The following is a 23,885-nucleotide window of genomic DNA, read 5'->3' on the forward strand; positions in this document are numbered from 1 at the left end:
GGACCATTGGCTAATAGAAAATCATATGCTTCTAGAGGAAGTTTCTCAGAGGAAGGAAGACAGAATCCTATGTGTCAGTTTAAGATCAGCACATTATTTATCACAAACCTAGCTCTATCTAAGCTAGCGTGCAATTATGATCTGTCTTCTCTGAGGGCATTACCAGCTCAGTTTTGATGAACTCCTGTCATATTAGAATCAAGATCATCAGAAACAAGTGAAGCAGAAAGCTTTGCAGCGCCCACCTGCTGTAGATGTGCTCCTCATGAATGACCCTGTTTACATTCAGTGAATCATCAGATTCAGTAATGTGTTCGTAATGTGTTTATATGCAGAAAGGCCAGTGCTTCAGTGGAAATGTCAAAAGGCTGTGAGGCCGGTGTTTGGTTGCAGTCAACAATGATTGAGATGGAAGTTTAAGGCTGGTGAGCTATCCTTCCCCAAAGTGCATATGCCGCAGAACCTACAGTACATTGTAGTCAATACATTACAGTTATATTGGTTATCAAATGTGTATGCTCTGTAGTTAGAATTTTGAAGTGGCAATACAGTTTTTAAAAGCCTCCTGTTTTTTAAAATTACCTTAGTTATGGGGCAACATAGTAGAGAGGGCCTTTATCATGCTTTGTACAGCAGTGTAGATTTGCAATATGGGCATCGTTCATTTAATGAAGTTTGAGGCATGAACAAGAAATACCAGATTGCGCAGTTTTCAGATCATTTAATTCCTCCTGTTAAATTTTTAGTTTTTTTTTTCATTTCATCATTGAATTTTAATGGTTGCAGTCATTGGGATAGTCTCATCTTGGTAATATGTAGTCTGTGGGCGTCCAATATTCACTGTTAATTAATTCACTTGGACAGAATCTTGGAATCCTGTGCTCATGAAATCTCATTAAAATTACTATCAGCTCTCTCCATTTCAAACTGAGTGAAAGTGGAATAACATAGCACTAGCATTTTGTGGTCTTGCATGAGAGTTACAGCAGGAACCGAGAGAGTGCAGAAATGCAGAAAATGAGTTAAGAGGCCTGTTTCCCATGGGTTTAATGTCAGGCTATTTGTGGAATGTTATGCAATTTCAGTATGATTCCTATTCACTGCACAGGATGGATAAATACTGCATATTAATCAGGATTCCATTATCATGACTTATTTATCACTACGACTTCAATTAATTGGGTCCTCGGCTGCCTATGGCACCCCCTGGTGGTCACTGTTGTAAAAACATCCCTTCCTTTTTGAAGCTTATGATACATTGTTCATGTAATGTGTTCCAGCCGACAAAGCTCAAAAACAAACAGCGCAACGAATAACAGCTAGATGTGAATCATATTTTGATTGTGAGCATGAGCAGTAATGGCCCATGGAACATATAAGAGATTTTACGCTTCAGGTCTTTTAAGAATCTCAGTCAGTATGTAATGCAGTCACAAAACAGCAGCTGTATTATACATCACTCGGTCCACCTGTTTGTAACATAACTGTTCAAAAAACCTAGCTAATGTGTGGCTAGGACTACCACGGAAGAGCATGCAAGTCGCAGCATTATATCTATGGTACCACTCAACTACATTTATGCATATTGTGCTCCAGAGAACAAAGGAGTCACAGGTACGATGAAGCATGCATTCATGCCAGCCTGCACCCAGCCTGCAAAACTCTGCCCTTTGCACCATGCACTCTGCGGCAGGATTGTGATTCCTTGATTGGGGGTGTTGCTGGCCCACATACCCCCACAGCAGCTGCAGCTAGAGCATGGTGCAGCTGTTCTCTGGGGTGGGGAGCCTTCCGCAGGAACCAGCAGCCAGGGCACCAACAAGATAGTGTGGGATATTGTTTTTCTTTTTTATGATAAGAAGTAAAACCAAAGACCAAAGCTGATCAAAGATTTAAAACTGGGGACTGTGGCTAAAACTCTCTGACAAATATAACGCTATAAAAAAATACTCTGAAATAGGGCAGGCTATCACCAGTTCCTGGTGATGCTTCATCTCTAATTTGACTGAGAGCCTCGGCGCAAGTAAAAAGTTAGTCAAAGCGTGTACATTAATCACAGTGTCAAACCCTTTCGGTCCTCTGCGGGGGAAAACAACACGGGGAAACCTCTGGTCATAGGACTGCGTTGATCATCGTGCATCACATGCACATCAAACGCAGCCACTCCAGGCAACATGTCAGAGTGCAGCGGAAAGGAAGAAACACGGAGTCAGGCAACTGAAGACTTCACTTCCCTGCATCTGATTTGATAAAAGGAGTAGCAATACAAAAAAGAACAAGAGAATTTCAATAAAAGAATAGCTTTAATATTATGAGCACTTATGCACAGTTGTAGTACACTTTCCCAATTTTATACAAAAGGAATATACATGCAATTTACAACTAATAACAAATGTACAATAATGTATTTAACACACAACTTAAGAAACACAATAAAAATAGTTTAAAAACTGTCAATTGTTGCAGTGTGCATTGAAAAACGTGTACATTCCATTCTAGATTTAGTTTGATATTTCACTCAATAAACACTCAGTATATCCCAGAGAGCTGAGTTGAGCTAGTTACATCAACCATGATATCACCTGCAATGGCACCCTAGAACAGTAACTGTCCTACAATGCTTGTGTCATATCTTATGACATACTCAACCAAACCATTTTTGACATAGGCCTGAGACAAACCTTTAGCATATCATAGCATATACATGCCATACTGCTTAGTAAACCAGTGTAACCTTGAGGATTGAGAGTACCCTTACAAAAAGTAATATATTAAATAATATTGCAAACCTCAGCATTTTTCTTTAGTTCAAATGTCATTATTTACACTTGCATATGTCATGTTGGGTAGAATGCATTCTAATATTTTGTAGAATGTACTGAACCATTGCTCCCAATCTATGTTTTATGACATTACAGTAAATTTATATACATGTATGGAATACTTTTTTATTAAATGATATTTTTGCATGTATTAAAATGTATTATATATACTGTATATACTTTTTGTAAGTTATGTTGCAGCTTTATCTGAGTTTGTATGCTATTGTCTCTTCACAGCCAAACCCAACTTAGGAAGTAATACTGTGATGTGTTTGTATGTTTGTAAGTGATATGTTTGTCTTCTGTAGCACCGCTCTGTGGGACTTAAGCCTGGATGGAGACCTTTTACCATGCTTAAAAACTGTTTGAGCATATTTTGACTCCTCAAAGATAGAACAAAGCATACTTTACTCATCAAATAGGGGAATCTATTTTGTATATTTACTGTAGTAATTGACTGTCCCTTTTGCTGTAGCGCAATTGCTTCTGATCAGACGTTCCATCCTCGGATTTCACATGATGGCTCCAGCCATCTTCATGTGAAGACTTTCGGCTTTTTCTTACTTTCAGTAGCCTCAGCTGAACTTTTCTCCCTGGAGTCCTTACATCTGAAGTTTTCCACATGAGAAGTATCCTTGTGTTCACTGTCGAGACTGTTTCCCATTGCTTTGAGACGCTCTGTGAATCTCCACGGGGGCCGCGCGGGGAATGTCTCTCTGTATTACAGAGGTTAGCCAGGAACATCAGGAGAGCAGTCCTGGGGGTGCTCTGCTCTCTCATCTCAATCAGAGCCTTTGCTTCAGTGCTAACCACCCCCCTCCCCCACAGCTCAAGTTCTCGCCTGGCAGGTACGCATGCGCACCCTGACAGGGAAGGGTTTGGGGACCCGGCCTTGTTGAATCCTGCTTGTGCTTCTGGTGTCTTCGCCTAGTGTTCAGCCTCGCAAAGGAATCACGAGTGTTGCAAGTGGTAGCATTGTGTAGATGGAGAGCAGTTGAACGCTCGACCGCTGCAGCATCGTGGTCAGACCCCATGATGTTGGGGCAGATTCATCCAGGAGCCATTCCAGGTGTGGTCACCTGGGGGCAGTGTAGCCATAGGGTTTCTGAAGGCAGAGGGAGCCATGGTTGGGGAGAGGGTGACTGTGGTAATATTCCACTAGGGCTGACAGCGATGGGAAGGTGAGCTCCGACTCCAAGAAGATTCTAGAATCCTGGGGGACATAGCGGCAAGAGTTAACCTCAGAAGGGAAAGGCGGCATTAATGTGATTCAGATGTCTGTGTAGGGTTCCATTTTAGAAGCAGAGCTGACAACAATGTAATTTAATTAATATTAACAGACATCTCATTTCTGTCTTGGACAGATTGTATTTGGTTGTGTCCTACTGTTCCTCCACCAAACCAGACATAATTTACAGTGCAACCTGTCATGTGACACTGACCTCCTCAAACAGTCTGTAGTTTCTGGCCTTGTTCAAACTGACATCCCACACCACCAGGACCTGTGTTAACAGAGCAAAATTCAAGCATTTACACCTCTTCAGCACATTATGTCACAAAGGCTGCTGTTGCAGTGTAGTGGTTAGAACTACAGATTGTGGACATCCCAAGAAAACCCTTATAACACACTGGTGTTTTATCTTTAAATGTGGCTACACCAATATAAATCAGTACCTGTAATTAGGTAAGAGAACGGGATGTGTACCCATTCTGTAACCTATGGAACCTTACAAAACTTTTAAATGGAACCTTTTTAAAGGTAAGTTAGTTAGTTAGGTTCTCTGCATAAGGACATCTGTTAGGCAAAACTCCTGAGCCAATAAATAAAGTCATGTAAGAATAACTCTCAATGATCAACAAAGCCTAAACCCAGCTACATGTGTCACAATAGTAATAATAGAAATTTGTGAAAGAATTGCTTCTAGTATGTTCCATCTATCAACCATATTAGGAATTCTATTATGTGCATTTCTGTGAAACTCTAGATGCTGCTGTAATCTGTGAAAACAGTTTATATAGTATATATCCTTTGTGCCTGCACCTACAACCAAACAGAGGAACAGGTGCTGGTTGTTGCATTACATTTATATTATGTTACATTCATTTAGCCAACGCTGTTACCCAGAGCAACTTCCAGCACAAAAGAACAGACGTGTATGCATTCAAATTGAATGAACAACAGTGGCTTTACCTTTGATGTCTTTGTCCCAGAGTTTCTAATGCCGTACAGGCCATCTTGGGGAGATTTGGCTGATTCTTTAAATAACCTGCAATTACACAACATCAATGATTTTATAAGATTATCTCAAATATGGTAGTGCATGAAGATATAGGACACGAGCTTGCAACACTGGTCACTCTGGGATAAGTTCCTTAAAATGGCACTAGAGGGCAGAAAACGCAAAAAATCAAATTACTAAGAACAAGCACGACACTTGTCACAGATACGTTAGGCCACATCTGCTGATGCATTTTGCCAGAGGGAGTGATACAAGAAAACAAACTCTAAACCAACATGTAAGTGAATCTATGTTTAGTGGGTAGATTGGAGGTAGTATAGAGCAAAGAATCGCATCTTACCTTTCAACATTGCTGGTTTCTGTTGTGTCAATGAACACAGAATCCGGCAACTGCACCTGCAGAGAGAGAAAAACAAGAGCGTGAGGTTCATTTTTCACGACTGTAGTGTACATGCAATGATATGAATCTCAATTTAGCACTTGGGTTAATGCAAAAAAAAAAATCAGTGTTCTTCTGTTCTTCTGATTTTGGTATTAAACATGCTGTGAGTTGTGTTGTGTTTTGAGTTGTGTTTTGGCAGCGTTACATGAGTGTGTACATAGATTTTACAGCATGACAATTCAGGCAGAGGCAAAGCAAATTGGTGACTTTGCAGCTCCAGGCAGCTGCGCATCTGATAGTTTCGATTCGGCAGGCTGAAGTGAGACTTTGGTGTGAACACACTGCCCATGCACGGACGTGGAAACAGCATGCCGCATGTGCAGGGAGGTGTTACACCGCCTGCGATGTCGGGAAGTGACCAGTGACAGAGTCGTCAAAGCACTACTACTGGAAAGGGCTACTTCCTCTCTGCACAGCTTCCGGCGTGTCTGGAGATTCAGTGTTACGGTTCTGCGTGGAAACACGCTCACGTACGTTTTCGTAGTCGTCGTCAGAGTCGTTGTCCTTGAGCGCGTTTTTATTCCGTAGGTGTGTAGGGATCTCATCTGGAGAGGAGCGGAAACTCTGTCCATCAGGAGATGATCTTCTGAGGAAAAGAGCACATAAGGGGGCTATTGTCTGGAAACTTTATCCACTCTGTTGTACAAAACAGTAATTTCAGTTGATCTGTAATCCTATTATTTAACTAAATCATGCAAGGTGTTTTTTTCTGGACTGGGAAAAAATTCTCAGTGCATTCTTACCAAAAGTCCTCTGTGTATTTGCAAACTGTCCACTGTGCAAACAACATTGACTCTGACTTATGTCACAAATATTAATTTGATTGATTGTTTTAGCTGTGTTATTTTGTCAAACAGTCCCATGTATGAGTCTAATATCTGAATGGAGCCCGTATGGAGGACATGGAAAGGGGGCTACTGAAAGAGGACACTTACTGGAGGGAAGACCCCTTGGGTTTAGGCTTGGCTGTAAAGGGCAGTGGGGGCTTGGGTACCAGGGATGGCTTGTACTCAGTGGGCTTGGGTATGCCGGGCAGGGCCTGTGTTGGCTCGTTGTGTGTCTTGTTCCGATGGATCGGCACGGGTGGTAGGCTGGGTTTCCCAATGGCACTCAAAACCAACTTCTTCTCCAGGTCAGTGCAGATGGGCAGGGTGGCAGGTTTCTGCACGGCCACACCCCCCGGGGGGGGCTTCCCTTCCTTCCCTGCACTAGAGGGCATGGTGGACACGGGTGGTTTTTTAACGCCGATTGCTGCGGGTAGGGGCGTTGGGCTTTTGGGTGCACGGAGAGATTTCTCTGGGGTGGGCTTCTGTAAGTGAGGGGCGAACGGCAAGGGAGGGGGAGGGCCTTTGTTCGGCAACTCCCTGAACCCTGCCTTGCTACCCCCACTTTCCATGAGTGGGGGGAGTGATGGTGGTGGCTTTTTGGGGAATGGTTCTGGAGGACTCTTGGTTGGGGCAGGGGGTACAGGGGGTGGGGGACCTTTGGAGAATACAAGTGAAGAGTCATGTCTCCTCTGGGATTTATTTGGTTGCACTGGGACGGGGGGAGGCGGATAGGCCGGAGGGGGCACAGTGGGCCGATCTGAAAAACAAATTGAATAAATATTGAAATACAATGAAATACAATTGTGTCAAAAATGGGCATTACTGTAAATCAAAAACAGGAAGTCCAGTAATCGTCAATAGAGGCAATATATAAACAACTTTGACTCCTCTGACACGTGACCATGAGCGTTAGAACAACTATGACAGTTTGGTGAGTGTGGACAGACTGTGACAGATATCACACAACTATCGTGTTTACAGTACACTGATCTGGGTTACCTGTAGAAGTTGGTGACCCATCTGGCTTCAAGTAGTCTTCATCCTCATCGTCTTCCTCTTCAACAACATAATCTAAACAATTGGCAAATATATCAGTTATTAAATACATTCATTGATAAATTAATAAACACAGCAGGTGTAGTCAGTGTAGTCATGATTTACTGTGCAGCAGTGAATGTACAGACACATGTTGTACAGTCTCAGAATAGAATAAATAAATAGTTAAAAAAAAATTTGCTCATTTAAAAAAAAACATTGCCCAAAGCGCCCTCCTGATGTATGATGTATTTTTCTTACCATCTTCTGGGGTGTCAGGGGAATAGCTGATTTCCAGGGGGCGTTCTATGGACCCGTAAAAACTGTCTGCGTCAGAGTCTGAATCACTGAAACAATAATAAGGAGCATGATGAAGCTGTGCTTTTGTGATGAAAAAGCACTCATTTCACAAACACAGAGGTTCTGATGACTGTACTCATTGACTGTTTCAGGACTTCTTGTAATTTGTTTCCTATGCAAAACAAAACTGAGGCAGTGGTTAAATTACAAGATCATATCTTATCTATTCATCCTTTTTGAAACCTACATCTCCAATGTATAGGGCCAAGGCCTCTAGGCCTCTAGGAGCTTCCTACCTTTGAATAACAAATTAAAACAAATATTTCCATGTTTTGTTTCTTATACAATGTCTCTTGCTTATTTTCTGTCATAGTCACACTAACAATGTTGTTTGTGGACCAAAAAGTGCCACTTGTTTAAAATGCTCACTCAAAGGAAATGTTAGAGCTTATTGCCGGGAGAAGGAATAGAGCTCTAATTTTTACATACATGGAACAGAAATTCCTTATGCTATACATCCTATGTGCAGTGTAAATAACTGCCATAGTTTATGAGAAAGAGGAAGGAGGCTGTATCTGACATCACTTTGTGAGAAACTACAAATATGGGAAGGAAGAGCTTGAATTAGAAACATGCAGTTAAACATGCAGTTAAAGAAGTCTGCTTATGACATGTATAACTTCATATTATAACAAAATAGTATGAATCTGGCATGCAGAATTTTGTTGTACCATTTCCGGTTGTTTTTAATCTTTTACCAGATTTTAATGAAACTGTTCATAATAAAATTAGTTAGTGGTGATGTTTGAAAGATAAATTAATGAAAAAATGACCCCACCTTTGCACTTGTGAATCCTTCCTGTCATGGTAGAAGTCGATTTCTTTTCTCAGATGAAGCATCCATGTCTGTTGAAATCAGGAATCACAAATTGTTACAACACCATCTGGGTTTGGATTTACACTAGAATAGTTCATAGCCTGAGGCATGTCCACTTTTTTTAAAGTGAATGTTTTATTTGTGGGTTTAAATACAGCAGCTGTCTCTATGGCTTGTGAGAGCCTTTTTTAGCATCCAATTTCTGTTTGTTGCTGAACATACAGTTCAGTTGGAGCAAAAAAACTATTTCAGTCCATTTGGATCAAAGGTCATGATAGCAGCATTTGTTGTTGTAATCTCTGTATTCATGTCTATTTGATACACTGCGATAACACCCCCCCCCCCTCCCGAAAACTGTGATAATCTTTGATAAGTCATGCAGTTAACCTCTAAATCCTTGTGGCTGATGTCATGTGACCAGGTCTGTGCGTCATACTCATAGATCTCTCACCTTTCTCTCCTCCTCACAAGCAGCAGAGAAGTACCAGGTACGGTGTTTCTTACTGAAGTGGACAATCTTGAAAGGGAAGACATTGCTGGAGGTGGTCTCCTCTGCTGCCCTCATCACCCTGTCAGCCAATCAGCAGAGAGAGAACAGAGCAAATCAGTCAACCCAGATGTACATTCAGGAAGTGTGAGTCTGACAACAAAATGGATGAGAATGAAAACCATATTTAGTATAACCTGATATAGCCCAAAATTTCAGATATTTTCTACACATACCAAATAAATATTTTGTTGTGCGCACAAAGCAGCATTCTAGCAGTACGATCAAGACCTCCTAATGGTACATTCACACATCACTTTTCTGATACTATGGTCAAGTTCACACAGTGTGGTTACACAAGAATAGCAACCACATTTAACAGGCCAGTAGAAACAGGTAGAGAAAGTGGCTTTTAATTTTACTCAGTTTCCTAATTGGTATTAATTTGTGGTTGTGGCCAGGAGGTGTAGAAATAGATTGCTGGCCGACGACAAGCTTTTATTTCAGTAGGGGGTTAAACTTGAAAAAACGACAAGCTTGTTTAAACATGAAGGTTTAAGCAAAAAGGTCTGGCAGTCTCTTAAATATATCTATAACATCAACCTTGATGCTGGAATTGAGCTGCAAAGAAGTCAATGTGCATTAGCAACACATGTATTACATAAAGTGGAGGACTACTATACCAGAGTCTTGGAGACCTGATTGGTCAGTGTAGCGCTGCTAAAAGTCAGCAGTAAATTACAGCACTAATCTTTCCAGAATTCTACATACAGAATTTTGAACACTCATTGCACACCTTTGAACCAATATCAGGTGAGAGACACGTGGTGAAAGTGACATGCACGTTAGTAGTGTAGAAAACCATGCAAACAGGCCCACAGTGGAAACAATAGCTAACACATCCAACACCACTGAAAGCAGATTGACTAAATGAATATTTACTTATTTCTTACGCAAAACTGGGTATTTTTCAAACTTAAAACGTAATACATTCATGCTGAATGAAGAAGGCAAAGGGCAGTGGACCTGCAGGAGTGTAATTGCAGAACAGCTGTGTCTTCGATTAACCTATTTGAGGGTCTGAAAAACATACCTCACAAGCCCCCCCCCAATCTACTGTAAGGGGTGCAGACTGTGCATTCTGCAGAACCTGGTTGCAAAGCCCTCTCCTCAGAAGAGGGTCAGAAATTGCATGCCTCTGATTGGCTGACGTTTTACATCAGTATTTGTGCACGAGGCCCAAACAGTGGGGAACGGAGGGTTATTGTGCATATATGTGAAAGTGTCTCAAAACCCTCATTCTGTGTAACTTGTTTTATGTGGTTTTTACTGACTGTTCCATTTGTATTATGTTCATAATATGCTCAAACAAGGTCTCTAGCTCAATTTTTATTACACATAGACATAACTACAATATACTACAACATATGTCAGAAACATTGATTATACATTTATATCAAATATAGGTTGCACACATTGGAAAAAAAAATCTGAAAGTGTGAAAATATAATGCCCATACACCAAATTGCTTTCTTAATCTCAACACTCTGAAACCTGTCCCCAGAGTGAGCTCACAAAATTGGAGTTTGGTTTAAAAGTCCCTAAGATAAGGTGATAAAAATCTTGATTGCGTAGAGGATAATTTTAATTATTACAATAATAGCAAAATTGCTCTTACAGTAACATTTAAACCCGCCTCCTATTTCCTCCAGAATAAGGGCTCATGAGATGACTGATAAGTTATGTTGGTCTGGCTCGCCTTCAGTGTCCCAGAGAGCTGCCTTATTAAGGAACTATTTATATACCACCAGAGCGGGGCATGGTAGCATACTCAGTAATTACAGATACAGGCAATGCCACGTGAAGCCAAGCAAGAGAGAAACTTTAAGGACAGATTTCAGAAAAGGTTCTTGGTTATTTGTGTGTATGTATGATAGAGAAAGACAATGAAGATTGCATTTTTTATTCTGTTTGTTTAAAAGTAGTCAAAGTAAAATATACAAAATACTTCAGACAGTACTTAAGACAAAAAAAACAAAAAACATCTTATGAGTGGTTTTCTGCTGCTTTTGCAATCGTGACCTGATATAACTTTACAAACCAACATCTGAAGATGTTTGCTAGGTCTTGTAATTGAAACCCAAAGACCCCTAAAGGACAATTGCTGTGTGAATGCAGCTGTCCTATAAGACAGGATGTGGTCCACAGTCATACCTAGACAGCCTTAAAAGAGAGGCATGTGGCTTAAATTAGGACATTACATTGCACGTGTATGAAACTCTTGCTAGCATTTACAGTATATTTCAAGTACAGGCTGTGCTATGCATACCTTTGCTGTGTAAATAGCCTCAAATTAGCTGTTTCTGTGCCTCATGAGGCTAAATGAAAGAAATCTGAGGAACATTTACTGCATTTTATTTTGTGGATGTCAATATAAAATCCTTGCATTGAGGCCAGTAGACAATTGTAGCTTACTAGGGAGTCAACTAAGGAAGTAATGTGGTCTGCTAAGTGAGTTAGGTTTGAGCAGACATAGTTCAAAGCCTTTGGCTGCTGGGCTAGTCAGAGAGCAGGAGAATGTTTCTTGTGGATAATTTAAATGTCTACATGATCAAGAATTAGCACGGCATAAGTATTCAAAAATTAAGGGAAACAACTGTGAACTGTTCTAAAACTCAGTCGAAGCAAACAGAAATTTTGCAGGGATTACACATGAATGCTGCGATGCAGTACAAATAAGAACATAAAGTTAGATGCAGTATAAATTACCAACAGTAATATGTGAATCACCAGCATCACTGTTATTAGCATAGTGGTTATGTTGAACGTCACCCCAAATCAACAATATCAAACGGTTCACAGGGTTGAAGGAGGGAAGGGTGAGAGCACATGAATTAGTTGACAGATACTGACCTGTTGTAGCCCATGAGGGAGAATGCCCCCTGTGGTGTGGGGGAGGTACTGCTCTTGAAATAGTACACACAGCCCTTGTGGAGGATGACGAATCTCAGAGGCCCTGTTGGATCAGCATAAAGCTGCATTAGAAGATATGCAACGGGGTAATGCTACTCCAGGATGTTATTCTTTTTTTTTAAGGCAGAACCATTTCCAAACAGAAGTAAGAAACTGTGAAAGGGCTGTTTAAATAATTGAAGCAATTGGATCATGAGAACCTTAAGAACAAAGGCTGTGAGTACAATATCAGGAATTGCCATTTAGACTTTTGAAGTGAGAAATCTGTGCTATCAACAATAACATTAACAGCTTTTTCAAGTCAATGTGGATTTGTATGTTAAACCTTTGGCTATAATACTGAAGTGGATTCATCCGATTTCACTAAATGTAGTTACTCACACTTCAACAGGCTGAACTGACTGCCTCCTTTCTTGTGGAGGTATCCCGACTGGGACACCCCCCCTGGCATTGTCAGGAGGTTCTGGGCCCCAATCGCTCTCATTGGGACAGGCCAGGGTATCTCTGCGGAGGCCATGTTTCTGGGGAGAGAGGAAAGCCAAAAGGTCACCCGCTAGTCTGCCAGTCTGAGGCTCAGCGATGCCAGGGATCAGACACACCCGCCTCTATGAATTCACTGTCCAATTCATGTTTGCTTAACAAAGATGACCAGAGTGACTCATAACATTTCCAGTACTGCCTCTGATTCTGTCTCATTTGCACAGCTGGATTCTAGCTTAAGCTTCAATATGAACTGAAAGTACTTAGAGTCCCCCCCCCCCCCCCCCCAAGCACAGGCATACAGAAGTAACCACTGCATGTATGTTAACTAAGGTTATATCCAAGTGACCAGAAACTGGCCCAGTTTTAAAGACGCTTGACTCGACCTATGACAATGTGGTCTAAGTGGAAATTGAACTTGTGGTGCTCATAACCACACAGCATAATTTCTCAGCAAGAGAAAAAAATGAGCTCACAGACCACACAGAAGTTCCTGCATTATCGAAAACCTCAACCGAAACCTTGACCCTAGACGGGACGGGCTGGGCAGGCAGGAAGCGAGACGTTTCCCCTGGAATGTGCTTTGCCTCTTTGAGCTGTTGATTGCACTCCTAGCCCTCTCCTTCCTGCCCCTGCTGCTGTACCTCCAGGATGGATGCAGTCTGCTGGGGAGGGACAGCGATCCCGGCTGCCTCCAGCTGCACGGGGAGAAGTAAACCAATGACAGAAATAAAAAGAGCTGATTTCACAAACCGGTCTAGGGTGGAGCAGACGGATAGCACGATGCCAAAGGATGAAAGCCGCTGTCTTCAGTATAAATGGACAGCACAAACTGAGCCGAATTGGAGAGCTCTGACCGAGAGGAATGGAAATCAGGCGCGGGCAGTCTGCATCGTCCCACAATGAGGGGGTAATTTTACTTTCCAATGGGGGCAAAAAGGGACTTTGGCAGAAAAGCAGAATGGCATGGTATTTTCTGCTACATGAATCAGTGACTGTAGAGTTTCTGCAAATGCTGTAGCGCTTTCATGCATCTCTGTGGGATTGCAGTTGGAGCAAAAAAAGTGCTGCTTTGTGTGTTTCAGACACAGCAGCGACATGAAGGTGGTAGCGGCCTTTCCCTGACCTCTCCTTTCAAGGATTTAAAAAGATCATAGCAGTCTTTATCTGAACAACCACTGACTTTTGAAGTTTCAGTTGTTTCCATCAGGGAGCAGGCAAAAGAGAGATAAGCCGGACATTCATGTGCCCACCCCCTTCTAGGTATTTGCGTCAGGAGGCTCTGGGGTGTCAGACAGTGCAAAGGAAGGGCACTTCCACCTTAGTGATTTACTCCCAGGTCACTGAAACAGAGTTTAAAGATGATCGCCACAGCAAAAAGGAAGCCCATATGCATTCTGAGAGATATATGAGAGGCAGCAATTTTTGCAAGCAGTGATGCACACTATGTTCAGGCTGTGTGGTTTTCGCTCTCCGCTTCGCTCGGAAACTTGCGCCCTTCTCAAGGCCAAACTTGGACGTCACACAGATACTCACACACTTTCCATCTGCATGGATTTTCTCACCTGCCTGCATTCTCCTTGGCCTCAACACAGCCCCCTCCCCACACTCCCATGGTGTGTTTGTATAACAAAGGTGAAAGAGGTCCGTACCTTTTGGAGTGAGGTTCTAGCCTAAGTTCTTGCCGCACAACTCACCCCGAACACCAAAGCGTTACAAGTTGAGCTAAAGTCAATTTGCCCTTAGCTCCATGGACAATGACGCTAGCTAAGTCTCAGGGAGAGGCATCACACACCAAAAGTGCTCTTCTACCGGCTACCTTATAGCCGTTACACAGGGCTTATAAATTACAACCTTTAGCTCTGCTACGCTTGCTCTCTGATGAATACTTTAGTTTGCTACAGCCACTAAACGGAGGCAACACTGAGGGTCTGAAAACGCTTTTCAGAATGAACACTACATGTCATGGCTTACAGTACAGTGTGAAACTATGGGGAGTGAATTTTCTCCCAAGCAGTCAAAATTCAAAAAAGATGTGCTAGTATTGGAATGAGAACAATTTTTATTTAAAAAACCCATGATCCAATATAAAATCCATAAGGGAGCCAAGTTTGCTCTCAGAGTGGTTAAAAAATGACTGTGGTTCATCTGCCCCACAAAATACAAAGCATCTCTCTACTCACAGATGATACACTGTGATGCATTCTCAGCTCCAGCAAAGACATTTATGTCACTTTTTTCAAGACCTTCAAACCATGAGAGACTACATTCATAAAAGATCCATGCTCAATGTTTTCAGATCAAGATGATTCTTACGATTAAGCATTTCGTCAAACAATCTTCATCAAAGAGGTGGTTACTTTGGGACTTTTGCTGTGTCCCTCCCACTGCTTTTAACCCATAGGCTGAAATTAAAGCACAGTCTACTTCAATAAAAAAGAACTAAGCAAGGACCCATCCAGTTGTGTTTACATTTCATTACATCAGTACTGCTACTCTTGCCACACACTGACACCGGCGTTATTATTAGCAATATATGGAAGATCAACTATAGCAACTATCACAACATTTCTTTGAGCAAACAGCTGAAACATTAGATGCCAGCTTCCATCAAAATAGCAGGATCACCACCCTGATGTACCCTGATGTTGTGTACTAAGCATTTTTTCCCAACTCTTTGTCTGAACAAATATTTTCCAATATACTGGTAGCATTTTTATTTACTGTCCAGTTTCACGTAGATTGGTAAGGATAACGATCAGAGACATAACTCACAACTGTACAAGGGTGTAAAACATGATGATTCTCCCATTCTGTTTTAAGGTATGACTGCAACAGACTGTCTATTGCTACCAGTATCAGCCTTACAGTATAGAGGTAAAGGGACAAAACCTAAACAATTACATAAATATTCCAGATGGCTGTTCTCACCTCTTGATCCTGAAATTACTTCTCATTTTTCATCCAATTCCTCTTACTTAATTGTTCAGGATTTATTGAATAACAAAACAGAACCCTAATCTATGCCAATCCTCAAAAGCACCAGCAAAAAGATCTGTTGGGAAACTGCCTGATTTCTGTGAAACTACTGTTGAATTAAACGTCACTAAAGTGAGGTTTGTCAATCAAAAAGGGGGAAGTGATGCTTAGCAGGAACTGAAATGTAAATAGGAGTGGTTAACAACATGCCGTCTTCATTGAAGCCATTTCCTGATGCCACTCCAAAATAACCCGCTGAGCCTCCAACTGTTTACACTTCCTTAGCACACATGAAAGAGTGGAGGTGGGGGAATTCCCACGCAGAATACCCACGTACAAGGAGACATTTCAAGCCTGTGAAATTGACTGACGTTCAGCGTATTACACAGTACATATACATGGTGAGTGAAAGTAATCACACAAGACAGTAATCAACACAATGGCAAAAAGCATGTTCAGAAACTTCAGTTCAGCATTAGTATTACGTACATGGTATAAATGGTAGAAAACAACTACCGGAATAATATGCAATATTCCGTATAACATCAGAAAATATGAAGCTTGTGAACCCCACACAACTAAGTTGAGGCCAATGAGATCAGTGCTTTGACAACTGACTGGACACTCTGCCTGCACGCTTTGATTGAGCAATGTGCTGTCTTCACCACATCATCAGCTTCCTGGAAATTTCCTTTTTTGTGCTAAATCTATTTGAATTTCTGTTTTAATTTCTTGTTCTTAGCTTTCCAGAAGTCACCTCTCTGAGCAGTGTAGCCTCTACCCATATCAACCAATCAAATATTATTTGTTTTAGTGCATTTGATAATTTAGATTGCCACAAAGTACTGCACAAAGCATTTTCCAGAGGAAATCAAAAAACCAAAAAACTCTGGCCAATTTGGAAAAAAAAAACAGAAACTTACTTCCTGACTGTGGGATTATTCCCTATACCTCTGACCCTCATAGAGGCAGCAGGCATGCCCCCAACAGGCTTAATTAGATGGCAACAGCATGCCATCTTCAAAATGCACCAATCAGATCAGCCAGACTTGCTGTTAGGGTTGAATATTGATGAAGATGGTTGAGACTGACCACTCATAACTTGTCTGGGATGTCTGGCATTGCTACATAAGTGCAAGGTTCTCATCACCTGCATTACATTATTACATTATTACGTCTCCTCTTCCAGGATGACTTTTACGACATTTATATGACTTATTATCTATTTAACTTGTTATGAGAATGGAAAAAAGCTGTATCCATTTAAACTGAAGTCATTCTGGTTGCTTAAAATGTATATCCAGTACTTTTACAACTTCTAAAACTCAGCCAGTTCACATATTCCTAGTCCTGTTATTGTATTGCATTCACTTAAATGAAGTTTCTTAAAACTGCATATATACGTATGTTCCCCATGCGGTATAGCCAACTAAACAATACCCAACAGTTTTAGATTTGGGGCCTCTTCTTTTCCTGTCCTGTTTTTCCTCATATTTCCATGGGTACAGTTTGAATTTCCCTCTTCTGTTTATGCTGTGAGGTTGAGGTAAAAACCTCAACAGACTAGTTACAGAGAGCAGTTCTGCTTTGTATGGCAAGCTTGGCTTTTCCCTTGCATCATTTCCTGTTTCCTAATATGTGCAGGCTCTCCACAGGAAGCTGTTATTCTATAATTATAGATTTCACTGAACTTTGTACAAGAAGAAAATAGCTGAGCATAGTAGTAATAAGTAATTTAAAACTTGATATTGCAGTGTTTGAGTGAAAATATCAGCTTAGTTCATATTCAACGTTATTTGTCTTTGTTTATTGTTTTTAAATGATCTGTAGTAATCTTGGGAGAAAATAATTGCTGCATTCCTGATCAGAATCACATCATTACGGTGCTAGACAATACTTAATAATTTATTAGATTATTCAGACACTCACTTTCTTTAATTTGAAAGTAGCAGTACAAACAGTATTGAATTGATTTGTCTTTTTAGGATTGTGCTTATTACCATTGTCAGGTGTGCCATGGATTTTTATATTATGTGTCCCAAATTTGTGAATTTGTGTCTCTTTTATGCATCACTAATGCATCCAAGTCAACATTGCCAGGAAGAGTTAGCTGTGAATGGAATGGTTGAATTTCAAAATGCAGAACCAGCATTTATGCTGGTTCATTGTCTTTGTTTTTAGGCTATGTCCACTAAAAGGTATATGTCTCTTTAAACTGATCTTACAAAAAAGGGAAGTTAATCATGTAAACAGGCCAATAAGCATGCCCTTTTTTTATAATCTCGAGTAAACATTTCCTTGTAGCGAGGTTGACCCACAGGGGTTCTAGAGTCTGTAACTCCACTACAAAGCCCAACAAGTTATACATTAATAATGTCATGTTCATAGACAGATTTCAGTGGGTCCCTTTGGATAATGAAGTTAACACCAAGCTGTTATGTATTACCTCATTCAAAAACAGAGCATGTTTATAAAAGCACTGTGGGATTAGGATGCATTCCAGGTGATGCGCAACACACCATCACTTGTGTAGTCCACACTGAGACAAAACCCACAATAAAGCAGGTGGTGGGAGGACACAGTGTGGAACGTAATCCCAAGGAACTGTGGTGAAACCTCTATTACACTTATTTGCTAATCCTATCATCAGTACTGGTCATGACACCAATTCCTTGCTCAATTTATATGACAACAGACACAAGTTCATGTTCATGTTCATGTTATTCATTAAAGGGGTTCATCTGCTACTGTATATGCCACATATACCCACTAATTGGCACTCAATTATCAATAATACAGACACTCAGACACTCAGCTAAAGCAGTAAGTGAGTAAAGTAAGAAAAACCCTTGTCAAACTTTTATTTCCAACCATTGCTGATGTAAGTCTAATTTTGCTGTACATTCCTGTTCACAGCACTGACCAATGTCCCAATGTAACCTTCTATTGTTCTCTTCGGAACAGAATGGCAAGCTTTGTGACCACATCTAATAAACACAATCACCGGCAGATGACCAGAAAAGATAGATGCCGGGACTGACAGTTGCGGAGAGCACTGTAAATACCTACATGCTGTTTCTGTTTGCTCAAGTGTACAGCTTCTTCTGAGGCCTAATCTGTTGCCATTGTAAGAGGCTCGCAATTATGTGCTAATTCAAAAGTACCAATAAAGCTCTTCACATTTTCTACCTCCTCCGTAAGAGTAGCCTCTTCTCAACAATGGCACCATTTCTGTAGAGCTCCAAGACAGAGACAACACACGGAAGGAAACTTACATGATATCCCGCTCCTTGAAACACATTTTTACACTTTGCTGGTTTGGGAGGGCGAAGGATTTCTTTTTTTTCACTGATACAGCCATGGATGACGGGATGTCCACACGACCATGTTATCTCTGGGACCCGCGAGCAGACAGACGGAAGCGAGGATGAATGGCTTGTGTGTGAGACGTTACTGATACCACTGCAAGCAGGGGAGTCTGTGGCCTGCGACATTCGCTTTGTGACGAGTCATTTCCGCCAGGCTCTATATGAGCACCCCCCACAGCACATTGGCCTTTGTGTCTCGGCAGCGACTTCCTGTTCAGTAGAGGCTGCTGGTTGGACGTCCCAGCGCTACAGTCAAAACGCCGAGCCGTCAAGCTGGCCGGCAAGCGTGAGAGGGGCTTTCCAGAGCGTGCCAGTCATCACCGACATGATCGGATATGATGACAGCCATTGACTGAGTGACAGTGAAGGGCTCGTTAAACTCCCCCCATCCCGTCCCATGCCTGTTTGTCAAACTTACTTTCTTTTTCCCGGTACTCAGCTCTCTAGCAACTCTATTTTCATTTTGCTTAGTCTCTAGTATCTTGACCAACACATGAAACTGAAATGACAATTAATACGTCAACCTGACAATTTGTTCCTCTCAGAAAAAATAGACCTGCTTGAAGAGTACATAAATCTGTGCCCATTAGATTTACATTTCATAATTTAAAGTGATTATATAGCTGGAGCTTAAAAGAGTTGGAAAATGTCAATATATATTTGAAAACAAACCCATAAGACAGCACCAAGCTCACATCACATCAGTAGCCCCTGAGACATTATCCCTGGGTTTTATTTCTTAAAGGATCATCTTGGGGCCCTCTGCATCCCCATACAAAAAGTAATATAATGAGAATATATTTTAGAAAAAAATATTTTGTATTCAATATATATAAACCATACCAATTTCTTCCATTTTAGTATATTGCAATATATTTCTGCTTTGTATTAATGTATTTTAAATGTATTTGCAATATATTCTTGGACTGGGCAACATGCAGTATTTCTTAGTATATTACAGTACATTGCAGTATATTCTCAGTTAGTTAAGACATTTGTTCCAAGTGAAGGCTGAGCCCTACGGTGAAGGTCTGAGCCCAGCTGTGTTATCTGGAAGCCCACAGCAACAGAACAGATCAGCCATGGTTCTCTTATCGCATTGTTCTCTGCACCCTGTGGCTCGTTCAGGTGCATAGGAGGAGATGCTCGTCCAACATCGAGGAGATGTACCTGTCCTGCATTTGGCATTTGCCTCCTGGCACACTGTGGGACTTGCAGTGTGAAAAATAGTCCCATTTGGCATTCGTGCGCATCGGCAGATTGCACTCGCTCTGCCCGGTGCCAAATGACTGCACAGGTTGTTGCGATGAGATGAGCCTAACATACATTCACAGATTGCAAAAAATTGTCTGAAAAAGGAGTGAAAAGGCAAAAAAGGACCAGACAGAACAATACATTAAGTATAGGTCATAATAGTTTATGATTTTGAGCACAAATCTACTTTGCTTCAAAGTTTGTAATTGCATTGACTACAATTTCACGTGGATTGAAAAAAAAACTTGAGTGTAAAGAAGTTTAATCACTCCTGTATCTATTTGTGAATGAAATCTTTCAGTCTTATGCTGTTGTTTTTAGTTTGCTTCACTGAGAGTCTTGTTACAGCGTGACATATTTAGGGGAGAAAGGGAACATCTACGCTACAAGTCTTTGAAGTCACATTTTGCTTTTGTGCACTTGCAAATGAAGGCGGGGGAGAAAGCTGCTGCCTATGAAGGAGGTCGTCTGAACTCCCATGAGGCTCTGTAGTCCCACGCCTCACTGCTACCCCAACACCCTCACTCTCTGAGACATGTAGAGCCATTCTATTTTGACAGAAAGACGTGGAGGAGTGAAGAGAGAGGCATTTAAGCAACAACATCCAATCAACACATACACGGGTACCCTGACCGCAATGCTTTGTGACAAGCAAGTACACATGCAAGTGGAAAAAAATACTTCCATTTCTTTAAGACAAAACCCATGCTAGTTGGTGGGAGGAGGTAGTCACAATAAGGCGCAACCATCTATTTTTACAAGTCTGTGCTTATTAGTCAGCATTTTAAAAAGTGGGTCTTTCATTTAAACAGTTTGACAATATCAACTTTGCTGACCTTGTAAATAGTGAGAGTAAACATACAGTACCAATCCATTCATTGTTTTTCTTTACTCTAACTCTCTGATGTGCCATGTCTACCTACAAAAGACAACACAAACTCATAATCATGTGAAAATAGCAGATTACCCACTCACAGAACAGAGTACAAACTCATGGATGTGTCCTACACATGCATGCACTGTTTTTTATGCACTTTATGTGTGTATCAGTTCAATCAGTCCCCGGGGAGTTAAAAATATTGCTCCACATTAATCACATGGACAGGGTTAAACCAAACATAATCATGTGTCTATTTTCCTGCTAAGTGTATAAAAAGAAGCATTGCAGTCACTTCCTGTTTAAAGAATTGGGTGAAAGACGCTCATTGTACAATGATGTCATCCTCCTTTCTATTGTGAATGTTTTGCTGGTGCATCGCTTGAAGTTGTTGCAAGGGATAAATTCACATGTTGTTTATTCACACTGTATACCCTTACAAGGCTAGTATCAAAATAACAGAATCAGAAAGGCTTCATTCAGGCTCCAAACATACGTGATCACTGTATGGCCTGAAGTCATCAGATCACCACCGAGCAACATACCACAGTGTTGTGTGCAACAATGCAAAAGCAGCATTACTGACAAGCAATAATGAGAAGACAGAATTGTTCAGATGTAGATCAATCATGTTTCATCACTGTAGGGTTGATGCTCATAAAGAGAGTGTTAAAGACATGCGTTATAACAACAAAAGGACAACTCACCCATTGAGAGTCTGTAAAAAAGCTGCCCTCCCTGATAATCGGTGCTTTGCAATGACAAGCGGGCCACTTCCTCACTGTTGCACTTTTTTTAAGACTACTGACTGAGACCCTCCCATTTACTGCTATATTCTCATGGTCTGAGGTCAAAGCCACATGCACAGACAACTCATTCACAGTCTAATGGGGCACACGACTTAGTGTCATAATGGTGTTCTAGAACACATTAAAATCCAGCTGACAATTTAGGACTATGCTGTTATATCAACAGTTTCCCTTCATAGCTGTTATGTTCTATACCAGCTGCAGAGTTACCAAGCTATAATTTATGGTTATATTTATGTTTAACCATAATGTCCTGTTTAATAATTTATTATCACTTATTTAAGGTCTTTAACTTTATTTCTGGACAAATTTCTGGAGTTTAACTGAAAACTGTGTGAGGTGGATCTCAGTTTCAGCAAAAGGTGTGCATGTGAGAAAACAAATGAAACTTAATTAGAAATGACTACAAACAGTACCATTGCTTTCAGTTATTAACAGACTTTCAACAGGTATTGAGTACCGATACATAGTGATTACTGTTTCTGCTTTTTCCACCCCCAGTTCATGGAATAGAACTCTATATAGAAGCTTTTTATTCATTATAAAATGTACATCTAGCATCTAATCATGTATTTGGCCAGACCGTCCGACCACCAATCATGCTGTTTATCTGGCTGGTAAACTTGCTTAAAGATTCTGACCTAATGATGAAGCCCACGGCAACAGAGCAAATTGGATCTGTTCCGCCGGGGACAAAAGTGGGTATGTCAACAGGGGTTTCTCGCGCACCGCTCTTGGACATCCTGCAATTTGTCAGGCATCAGCTCTCAGTCAATGCTGTAGTGTTCCGTGCAGCCATACAAAGAGGGCATAAAGTGCTGACAGAAGCACAGTAGTCATCATGCTAAAATTGAAATTGCTGACTCAGCATAATGTATGTGGAAATTGTTGACCCCACCAGCCCCATTGCGCTGAGGTTCCGCGCAACAGAAGACGAAATGAATGCCTGAAAATCAATAAAAATAACAAGAACAGAACAGTGCAAATATGGCCAGCGCAGAAACGCTGCAGCATGTTTGCACTCAGTATATACAAATATGCAAATATGTTCATACAGATCTAATCATGTACTCTTTCTGGGCAGCACTGTGGCATAATGGTAAGGAGCAAGGCATATAACTGAAAGGTTGCTGGTTCCCTTTACAACACTGTTGTTGTACCCTTTACCAAGGTGCTTAACTCACAATTGCCTCAGTAACAGTAACTATCTAGCTGTATAAATGGATAAAACTGTAACCTGTGTAAGTCAGTGTGGATAAAAATATCTGCTAAATGACAGTAATTTAATGTTATTTATAATTTCTAAATTCCTTTATGGAGTGTCCATCTGATTAGACAAGTGCTGAACAAGAACCCTGGTGACCAATGTATGGTAAGATTTGTTATTCAAAACAGATACACTGTAGGAAAAAGAGGTCATATTAGCAGACACATGACAGTTTTTTAGTCAAATTGTGCCTTTCTACTAATTCACACGAAAGCAGAATTATCGTGGAAGAAATCTAACTGCCTTGACTGTGACTGTGCCTTGACTTTGTGACATATCAACAGAACTCTTCCTTCATTCACATGAACACAAAATTCAGCTGACAGAATCACACTGAGAGGAGAAACCTTAGTCCGGTCCCTCGGTTCAAAAGGACACCATCGGTAGCCCAGATTGCTTAATTGAGACCTAATTTTGCAGCAAAACCTGACTTTGACAACACTGAAATTGTTACTGCTTTTTAAAGAAAGGTTCACCCCTACTGATCTAATATCAGCATTTGTGTGTGAAAAGCAAAAACCTATCAATACAAAACACGTATCCCATAAAAGTCGATTAAGCAATGATTGTAGCTCTGCGTCGCCATACTGCCCCCATTTTACCACTTACTGTCTGACATTCTCTGTCAACAAATATCAGCCTCCCTGCTGTTTGTTAACCTTAAAACTATGCTGAAAATACCCAGATTCTAATGCCATCCTTGCCATTCTTCCTAATCACCAAATTTTCCTTTATTTACTACCAGATGAGGGATGAATATATGAGAAAGAAAGTGAAAGATACTGGGAAACTTACCATGTTGACTCATACTCAGTAAATGCACTTCAGTGTAATTGACACAAGCTGCT

The 23,885-nt window shown here is 40.9% G+C and overlaps 1 protein-coding gene across 3 annotated transcripts; it reads right to left on the reverse strand.

Annotated features, from left to right (window-relative positions):
- Positions 1-2,978: 2,978 nt before the first annotated feature.
- On the reverse strand, positions 2,979-23,885 carry sh3bp2 (SH3-domain binding protein 2). 3 transcript variants are annotated; one of them, XM_036529413.1, is made up of 13 exons: positions 23,833-23,885; positions 12,385-12,524; positions 11,944-12,046; positions 8,995-9,112; positions 8,505-8,572; positions 7,628-7,713; positions 7,331-7,402; positions 6,440-7,088; positions 5,979-6,090; positions 5,403-5,458; positions 5,014-5,089; positions 4,265-4,324; positions 2,979-4,035 (listed from the first exon to the last, which is right to left on the reverse strand). In XM_036529413.1, exons 2-13 carry the CDS (start codon positions 12,518-12,520, stop codon positions 3,898-3,900), a joined length of 1,674 nt encoding a protein of 557 aa, XP_036385306.1. In that variant the 5' UTR covers positions 12,521-12,524; positions 23,833-23,885; the 3' UTR covers positions 2,979-3,897. The 3 variants fall into 3 exon arrangements, with proteins under 3 accessions (XP_036385306.1, XP_036385305.1, XP_036385303.1); XM_036529412.1 differs by lacking the exon at positions 23,833-23,885 and adding an exon at positions 18,738-18,901 and having other exon boundaries at positions 5,979-6,087; XM_036529410.1 differs by lacking the exon at positions 23,833-23,885 and adding an exon at positions 18,738-18,901.

This window comes from Megalops cyprinoides, chromosome 5 (genome assembly GCF_013368585.1).
Source record: "Megalops cyprinoides isolate fMegCyp1 chromosome 5, fMegCyp1.pri, whole genome shotgun sequence".
Lineage (NCBI taxonomy): Eukaryota > Metazoa > Chordata > Actinopteri > Elopiformes > Megalopidae > Megalops > Megalops cyprinoides.

Coding starts and splice junctions, on each gene's coding strand:
- sh3bp2 (XM_036529410.1), bottom strand. CDS start 18,823: ATGGCTGTATCAGTGAAAAAAAAGAAATCCTTCGCCCTCCCAAACCAG. Junction 12,525..18,737: donor TTCAAGGAGCGGGATATCAT/GTAAGTTTCCTT, acceptor CTCTCTCCCCAG/AAACATGGCCTCCGCAGAGA. Junction 7,403..7,627: donor CCCTGACACCCCAGAAGATG/GTAAGAAAAATA, acceptor CCAATTGTTTAG/ATTATGTTGTTGAAGAGGAA.